General features: G+C 50.4%; 1 protein-coding gene across 1 annotated transcript in view; it reads left to right on the top strand.

Moving 5' to 3' along the window:
• Nucleotides 1-9,472, top strand: part of SLX4 (SLX4 structure-specific endonuclease subunit) — a 29,950-nt gene that overhangs the window by 4,968 nt on the left and 15,510 nt on the right. The window contains 6 exon segments of the mRNA XM_017886270.1: nt 444-668; nt 3,745-3,934; nt 4,835-5,047; nt 7,971-8,167; nt 8,269-8,299; nt 8,301-8,583. Coding sequence (XP_017741759.1) covers nt 444-668; nt 3,745-3,934; nt 4,835-5,047; nt 7,971-8,167; nt 8,269-8,299; nt 8,301-8,583 — 1,139 coding nt within the window.

The following is a 9,472-nucleotide window of genomic DNA, read 5'->3' on the forward strand; positions in this document are numbered from 1 at the left end:
TCACAAAAAAAAAAAAAAAAAGAAGAATTGATCTAGGACATAAACCTTTGTCATTAATATTTCTTTAATAATAGCTTTATTGGGGTATAATTGACATTCCATTAAATTCACCCTTTAAAAGGGTGTGGCTCAGTGGTTTTTAGTATATTCACAGAGTTGTCCAACTCCACCACTACCTAACTTGAGAACAGTTTTATCCTAAAAATAAACCCTGTGCTCATTAGCAGTCACATCCCATTCCCCTCCTGTCATTGATATTTATGTCTGTATTGCCATAAACAAAGAGGTTACCAACAAGCAACCAGTCCTCTTCACATTTGTGAGTCAAACCTAAACTAGTTGATAAAGGATGCCTGAAACTTGCGTCTAACCTGTATCTGGTGGAAAAGTCTTTTATTTCTCCAGCTACAACAGATGGTTGTGAATATTTCCCTCCTTGCCAGAGAATGCACCCAACAGCGACTCTCAGCCTCCTCCTTCCTATTTGACAACAGCAGTGCCAAGTCCCTCCAAACCCCGCACAGCACAATTGGTCCTAGAGCGAATGCAGCAGTTCAAGAGAGCAGACCCCGAGCGTTTGAGACATGCTTCAAAAGAGGGCTCCCTCGAGGCTGCACAGGAAGAAAATGTCGCAAAAGATCCTCAAGAGGAGATGATGGCGAGGAATGGTATGACGGGTGTGTTTCTGTCTTCCACACAGAGATAGTTTATTAATATAGCTGAGGAAGGGAGGCAGGAAGGAATCAGCATTTGTTGGGTTTCTTCTGTGGATAGGCTCTCTGCGAGATGTTTTACCTTTGCCACTTCACTGGATCTAGCCAGAGATTGAAGAGTCTCTGGGCTCATTTCCCACCTATCTTCCTTGATAAGGTACCTCTTCCTCTTCCTTTTTTTTTTTTTTTTTTTTTCTGAGACAGAGCCTTGCTCCAGGCTGGAGTGCAGTGGCATGATCTCGGCTCACTGCAACCTCCGCCTCCCAGGTTCAAGCAATTATCTTTCCCCAGCCACTGGGTTTACAGGCATGCGCCACCACACCTGGCCAATTTTTGTATTTTTAGTAGAGACAGGGTTTCGCCAAATTGGCCAGGCTGATCTCGAACTCCTGACAAGTGATCTGCCTACCTCAGCCCCCCAAAGTGCTAGAATTACAGGTGTGAACCATTGCACCTGGCCCTCTTCCTTTTTTTTTTTTTTTATTTGAGATGCAGTCTTGCTCTGTTGCCCAGGCTGGAGTGCAGTAGCACGATCTCAGCTCACTGCAAGCTCTGCCTCCCGGGTCCAAGCCATTCTCCTGCCTCAGCCTCCAGGTAGCTGGGACTACAGGCACATTCCACCATGCCTAGCTAATTTTTGTGTTTTTAGTAGAGATGGGGTTTTACCATGCTGGCCGGCCAGGCTGTTCTCAAATGCCTAACCTTGTGATCTGCCTGCCTCAGCCTCCCAAAGTGCTGGGATTACAGATGCAAGCCACTGTGCCTAGCCAAATATACATATTTTTCTTCCATATTATCTGAAGGTAAGTTATAGACATCAGGATCCTTCACCCCTAGATTCTGCTGCATAACTACAATACCATTATCACGCTTAATTCCATAATAGTGCCTGGCATCCAGTTCAAATTCAAATTTCCCCAGTTGTCTCAAGGTTATTTTTTGTAGCTGGTTTCTTTTTTTTCTGGACAAGGATTCAGTAAGTTCACATGCTGCATATTGCTGTAGCTCAGCAGTCTCCTAAGGTCTAGATTCTAGAATAGTCCACTTGTTTTCTTTTGTTTTCCATGACACTGACTTTTTTTTTTTTTTTTTTGACAGAGCCTTGGCTAGAGTGCTGTGGCGTGATCTCGGCTCACTGCAGCCTTGGCCTCCCGGGTTCAAGCTATTCTCGTGCCTTGGCCTCCTGAGTAGCTGAGATTACAGGCACCCACCACCACACGCGGCTAATTTTTTTGTATTTTTAGTAGAAACGGGTTTTCGCCATGTTGCCCAGGCTGGTCTTGAACTCCTGAGCTCAGGCGATCTGCCCTCCTCAGCCTCCCAAAGTGCTAGAATTAGAGGTGTGAACCACTGCACCCAAACCCATGACACTGAGTTTTTGAAGAGGCTAGGCTAATTGTATTATAAGATTTCCCACTCTCTGGATTTGTTTATTTCTTTATGGGATCCTTTAACTCCTTCCTCTAACTCTTGGGTTGCCCCACTCTGAGTGGATTAGAGGCTCATTGGCTCCAGGTGAGAGCGTGTGGCGACAGTGCCCCATAGCTGCTGTGTACTTGGTGTAGCACCAGCACAATAAGCATAATAATGCCAGGTGCTTCTGTTCTCCATCCCCGAAACAATATGGATTCTCATTTCTGATGAAAATTTACAAAAGGAAAAGAAATAGGAAGAAACCATTATTGGCGGACCTAGAGCTTAATAAGTATGCAGGCTCTTGGCATTGCATTGCAGATTTCACTTCAGTAACACCGAGAAGTGTCAGGCCGCCCCAGGGTCCACAGCAGGCAGTGATTTGATGTCCTGCTGAGGCATCAGTCCTGGATGCACATGTGAGGTGTAGAGGACGCACCCAGCTGGTGTGAGCTCCGCCCCTGCCCAGCATTTGACTCAGTTCTCTCTGTGTCTTCACATCACACCCAGCAAGCTCTCAGAAAGAGATAAACCATTTCTTTGTTAAGAAACCAAACCAGGCTGGATGCGGTGGCTCATACCTGTAATCCCAGCACTTTGGGAGGCCAAGGCGGGCAGATCACCTGAGGTCAGGAATTCAGGACCACCCTGGCCAATATGGTAAAACCCCGTCTCTACTAAAAATTAGCCAGGTGTGGTGGTGTGCACCTGTAATCCCAGCTACTGAGGAGGCTGAGGCAGGAGAATCACTGGGACCTGGGAGGCGGAGGTTGCAGTGAGCTGAGATCGCGTCGATGCACTCCAGCTTGGGGACAGAGTATGAGACTCCGTCTCAGGAAAAAAAAAAAAAGAAAAAGAAGAAGAAGACCAAACAAAACAGGGCACCAAAATGAAGGCGTGCTGTTTTGCTGGACTCAGTGGCAGGCACTGGTAGGCCACAGCCATCAAGAACTTGGGGGTTTATGAGGCGTTCAGGGCATTTCCCTTGTGAGTGACAGGGGTCTGCTTCAGCAATACCAGATGGGCCATCCTGGGAGCCATCTCAAGACCAGAATCAGTCCATTCTTTGGTCTGATGCTAAGGAAGAGATGCTGCTTTTTAACCGCCAAGGGCATTTCACTCTGCCCTAGTTTTATCACGGGCAGTAAAAGGTCAGCAGGAAAGGTTGAGCTTCGAAGAGAACATCTAGCTTTGTTGGAATATGAGCCTTGTGAACCTGCAATGCCCAAGGTAGCAGACTTTAGCAGAAGTGGGGAAGCTTAGGTCCTTGCTACTTAGAGTGGTCCTGCGGTGCCAGCGTCGCCAAGCCTGGGGGCTGCTAGGAAGGCGGAGAGTCTCAGGCTGCACCCGGACCCCCTGAATTTGAATCTGAGTGTCGACAAGCTTCCCAGGCAATGCATATGCATGTTAAAGTTGAAGACGACTGTTGCAGGAGTGCTGACTAGTGCCCAGTCTCACTGGACAGTGCCCGAGTCACCGGTCTGCAGAGTAGAGCTGGGTTCTGGTTTATTTGTGCTCCCCCTGCTCCCCATGGTCTGCAAGAGCCGACAGAGCAGAGGTCTGAGGGTGAGCTTGTCTTTGGAGTTGATCCTCACGGATCTTTGGTGCTTCTCCACAGTGTTTGGGCTTGGGCCCCCTGCCCCAGAGAGCGACGCTGCGGTGGCCTTGACCCTGCAGCAGGAGTTTGCACGGGTAGGAACGTCGGCACATGATGATAGCCTGGAGGAAAAGGGTTTGTTCTTCTGCCAGATTTGTCAAAAGAACCTCTCAGCCATGAACGTGACCCGAAGGGAACAGCATGTAAACAGGTGGGGGCAGCTTGGGCCGTCACCTCTCCCGTGTACGTGACCAGAATCCCCGGGCACCCCAGGGCTGGAGTGGGGATCTCCACACCTTACTGTGAAAATAGCACTTCAGCTTTGTTGTCAACCTACCCCTTTTTAAAAAATAACTTTGTTGAGATATAATGCACAGAACATATAGTTCACCCATTTATTCACACAGTTGTGCAACTGTCACCACAATCACTTCTGGATTATTTTCATCACGGCGAAAAGAATCCCCACACCCATTAGCAGCCACTCCCTATTGCCCCTCTCTCCCCTGACAACCACTAATCAACTTTCTGTCTGGATGGATTTACCGATTCTGAAATTGCACAGTTGTCCTTTTGTGTCTGCCTTCTTTGACTGAATATGTTGTTTTTGAGGTTCATCCATGTTGTAGCATGGGACAGGCTTCATTCCTTTTTGTGGCTGAGTAGTAGCTCATCGTATGGATAGACTGTCTTTTTTCCCATTCTTAGATGAGGAATATGACCGTGGTTTATCCTTTCATCCATTGACTGACATTTGGAGCATTTCTACCCTTTGGGATTGTGGATAGAGCTGCCGTGAACATGGGTTTCATGTATTTGTTTGGGTACCTGCTTTCAGTTCTTGGGGGTCTATACTTAGGAGTGGAATTTCTAAGTTATCATGTAACTGCATTTAATCTTTCCTTGCTTTATTTAGCCAACTTTGCTAACAGATACCTAAGTGTAGTGTCTAGGGGCTGACTGCCAGGAGACGGAGTCAGGCTGTGTGGAGGGGATTAGCTTTGGGGAACTTGCTTTGACCACAGCACATCCATGATGACCTGGACCCACAGTTGCTCCAATCCACATTCCCGGGGAGGGTGGTTCTCCTGTATTAACTGTCTTCCTTCAGGTGCCTGGATGAAGCTGAAAAGGCACTAAGACCTTCTGTGCCTCAGATCCCTGAGTGCCCGATTTGTGGGAAACCGTTTCTTACCTTAAAGAGCAGAACCAGCCACTTGAAGCAGTGTGCTGTGAAGATGGAGGTTGGCCCCCAGCTCCTGCTGCAGGCCGTGCGGCTGCAGACAGCACAGCCTGAGGGGAGCAGCAGCCTGCCAGTGTCCAGGTGAGTCAACGAAAAGGAAGAAAACCAAGCCAAATATTGCTGTGTGCACTCAGGGCTTTTTCTATTTAAAAAAGCTTTTTATGGGCCGGGCGCGGTAGCTCACACCTGTAATCGCAGCACTTTGGGGGAGATCAAGGTGGGCAGATCACCTGAGGTCAGGAGTTCGAGACCAGCCTGGCCAACATGGTAAAATCCTGTCTCTACTAAAAATACAAAAATTAGCTGGGCATGGTGGCGCATGCCTGTAATCCCAGCTACTTGGGAGGCTGAGGCAGGAAAATCACTTGAACCCAGAAGGTAGAGGTTGCAGTGAGCCAAGATCGCACCATTGCACTTCAGCATGGACAAGAGTGAGACCCTGTCTACAAAAAAAATGAAGCTTTTTATGGTGGAGGAAAAAAAGAGCCCTCCTTCATTCTGGAAATGAAACACTTAGGGTGGAAATGAGGTACAGTCTAGAAGGGAGTGAGGAGGGGACAGAGTCTGCATTCTGGAAGGCTCTGGACCTGCCCCTTTAGGTGGGTGCAGAAACGATCATCACACTATTTTCCTCAAGGTCCTTCCTGAGTTTCCAATCCTATGAACCTGCAGTCGGTACCCTCTAGTGCAGGGGTCCCTAACCCCCTGGCCTCGGACCAGTACCGATCTGTGGCCTGTTAGGAACCTGACCACACAGCAAGAGGTGAGCAGCGGGCAGGCAAGTTTTACCGCCTGAGCTCCGCCTCCTGTCAGATCAGTGGTAGCCTTAGACTCATAGGAACACAAACCCTATTGCGAGCTGCGCATGCATGGAATCTTGGTTGAGCTCTCCTTATGAGACTCTAAAGCCTGATGATCTGAGGTGAAACACTTTGATGCTGAAACCATTTCCCCAATTCGTGTCCCATGGAAAAACTGTCTTCCATGAAACCAGTTCCTGGTACCAGAAATGTTGGGGACTGCTGCTCCACCACATCTAAGAATTTGGTACTTTACTCCATCCTTTTCATTGTTGTATAGCATGGTTTCCACCTCAGCACAGTCCAGTTTTCACACTGTTAACATAAGATTATTCAGCACAGTTCAAAGAGTTGCTGATAGGCCAGGCACGGTAGCTTACACCTGTAATCTGAATACTTTGGAGGCCAGGGCAGAAGGATCACTTGAGCCCAGGAGTTCAAGACCAGCCTGGGCAACATAGCAAGACCCATCACTACAAAAAATTAAAAAATTAGCTGGCTGGTGCTGCACACCTGTAGTCCCAGCTACTTGGGAGGGTGAGGCGGAAGGATCGCTTGAGTGTGGGAGGTCAAGGTTGCAATGAGCTGTGATTGCACCACTGCACTCCAGCCTGGGCGACAGGGCAAGAACCTGTCTTCATAAAACAAAAACAACAACAAAGTTGGTGAAACAGAAGATTTTTAGAGGCCCTGCTCACAGCCAGGACACAAGTCCTCAGCATACAAACCACAGCCACACAAGTGCCAGAGGGCTGGCCCTGCTCTACCCTGTCGTGCTGCTGAGGACGCTAGAGCTGACACCAGGTTCATAGTGAATAAAGGCAACTTGGACCTTTGACTTCTCCAGGTTTGAGACCACTGTCGAGCAAAGGGAACGCCAAAGGCGATGACTCTTTGTCCCGCCCACTGCTTTGCACACAGGTCATGGGCAGCCGAGCTGGGTTGGGGCTGAGATGGCAGAGGGCAGAGGGGATTCTCTTGGTGGGGGAGCCCATCTATATTTAGCACCTCCACACTAGCATGGTAGGGGTGCAAGCCTTGAGGCCTTAGAATAGAGGTCATCTAAGCCATTGCTTCTTTCTTGGCAGGACCACACCAAAAGCACCTGCTCAGATAAAGTATGTCTGCTTTTTAGAATACCTCCAAGTACTGAAACTAGATGTATGTAGATCCATTTAGAAGGCTGTTAGAGTAGAAAACTACAGGAGCTGGATGCCCTTATGGGGTCTTTGAACCCCTCCCTCCCCCAAGGCCAAGCCTGTGGTCCTCAGAACGCATGCCCCGGCCAGAGTACCTCATACTCTTTCCCCACAGTCCAAACCTGGCCTGCTGGGGAGTGAGGAGGGGACAGAGTCTGCATTCCCCTCACAGAGGCAGGGTCCTGGGCTGCCCAGGCGGCTCCTTTCCCACTGGGAGGCTGTGGTTATCCAGGTTCCTAGGAAGGTGAATTTGAGCCATCCCTGGCCCCGTGGAGAGCACGGGCTTTTGCAAAAGCCAGAGGCATGACTGCAGTGCAGGGAAGGTAGGCCCGGTTTGTGCTAAGTTCCTTTGTCGCCTCTGCCCTCCTCCTTGCCCAGCTTGGTGGGAGGCACCCAGGCAGCCTAGCTTCTCTCCAGCCGAAAACTCCTGTTCATTTCCTCCAAACCAAACGCACTGCTGCCCATTGAAAGTGCAGAGTCCCGTGGCGGCTGTTGTCGTGTTGACCATTGGCAGCCTAAGCTGGGAAGCCCTTCCTTCTGGCCATGGGCAGAGGCACTGCCCTGGAGCCCCTGCAGGAGGGAAGGGATCCTTTTCTGCTGGTGTGGCCGGGACCGTGTAAGGAGCATTGGAAGTACTGATGGGTGAAGGTGGTGGGAGTCCAGGGAGCCTGCTTAGAGCCATCGATTGTTGACTCCATTGGACGGGCTTGGCCACATGAGGATGTGCAGGTACCACAGATGGCTCTGGACATCTGCCATAAGCCTACTGGACAGCAGCACGTGAAGGAACCCAGACGCTCCCGTGCCTGGCCATGTTGAACTTTTGGCCTGTGATTGAATGAGTTCACACGAGGCAATAGAAGTGGGGGAGGGGTCTGCCTGGCAGGTCCACATCCATCACTTTTCTCTCAGGCCCAGCCCTCTCCAGGCCAGTGTGAGCAACCTGAGAAGCGCGCACTCCTCTAGCCCCAGTAACTTTTCTTTTTGGCTGTCTTCTCACTTCAGTGATCACGGTGGAGGTCTGAAACGGAGAGGACCCGCCAGCAAGAAGGAGCCACGGAAGAGGCGGAAGGTGGACGAGGCACCGTCCGAGGACCTGCTGGTGGCCATGGCTCTGTCCCGGTCGGAGATGGAGCCATGTGCGGCTGTGCCAGCACTCAGGCTGGAAAGTGCCTTTTCTGAGAGGATAAAACCAGAAGCAGGTTTGTGTGGCCAGAACAGTGGCCCTGGGAGAGACCACCAGCGGGTCCCGGGGGAGTGGACCGACTCCACCATTGATGGTGTCGCTTTTGTTTCTCTCTAGAGAAGAAAAGTCGCAAGAAGAAACCCCAGTGTCTCCCCATTGTTGTTAGTCCAGGACTCTGAAACCACAGGCCGACAGATAGAGGACCGTGTGGCCCTGCTCCTCTCTGAGGAAGTGGAATTGTCTAGCACGCCACCACTTCCTGCCAGCAGGATTTTAAAGGAAGGGTGGGAAAGAGTGGGCCAGTGTCCTCCTCCACCTGAATGCAAGCAGAACTTTCTGTGGGAGGGCAGTGCACTGACTGGGGCCTGGGCCATGGAGGCCTTCTACACGGCCAGGCTGGTCCCTCCCCTCATGCCCCAGCGGCCTGCCCAGGTGAGTCCCTCCCCTCAGGCACATGGGACAGGCTTTTGTGGGAGGCTGGTGGTCCCAGAACTGCAACACTGGGTATCCACAGCCAGGTGATGAAAAGTCCAGGAAGAAAAGGCAGAGGCGGGAGGAGGCCAGAGGGGCACTCGGTAGCTGCAGCTTTCTTCTCTGTCCGGCAACTACATGGTACTCTGGGTAGGATCAGGGAGAACCCGTGGTTTCCACCAGAGTGTGTTCCTGGAGTTTGTTGAAAATGCAGAGTCCTGGCTGGGCACGGTGGCTCACACTTGTAATCCCAGCACTTTGGGAGGCTGAGGTGGGTGATCACGAGGTCAGGAATTTGAGACCAGGCTGGCTAACATGGTGAAACCCCTTCTCTACTAAGAATACAAAAATTAGCCAGACATGGTAGCACACACCTGTAATCCCAGTTACTTGGGAGACTGAGGCAGAAGAATCACTTGAACCTGGGAGGCAAAGGTTGCAGTGAGCCAAGATCGTGCCATTGCACTCCAGCCTGGGCAACAAGAGAGACTCTGTCTTTAAAAAAAAAAAAAAAAAAAAAAAAACAGGGCCGGGCACGGTGGCTCAAGCCTGTAATCCCAGCAGCACTTTGGGAGGCTGAGACGGGCGGATCACGAGGTCAGGAGTTCGAGACCATCCTGGCGAACATGGTAAAACCCCATCTCTACTAAAAAATACAAAAAAAACTAGCCAGGCGTGGTGGCAGGCGCGTATAGTCCCAACTACTCGAGAGGCTGAGGCAGGAGAATGGTGTAAACCCGGGAGGCGGAGCTTGCAGTGAGCTGATATCTGGCCACTGCACTCCAACCTGGGCGACAGAGCAAGACTCTGTCTCAAAAAAAAAAAAAAAAAAAAAAAAAAAACAAAGTTC

The sequence above is a fragment of the Rhinopithecus bieti genome, unplaced genomic scaffold, assembly GCF_001698545.2.
Source record: "Rhinopithecus bieti isolate Rb0 unplaced genomic scaffold, ASM169854v2 scaffold_13704, whole genome shotgun sequence".
NCBI classification, from domain to species: Eukaryota; Metazoa; Chordata; class Mammalia; order Primates; family Cercopithecidae; genus Rhinopithecus; species Rhinopithecus bieti.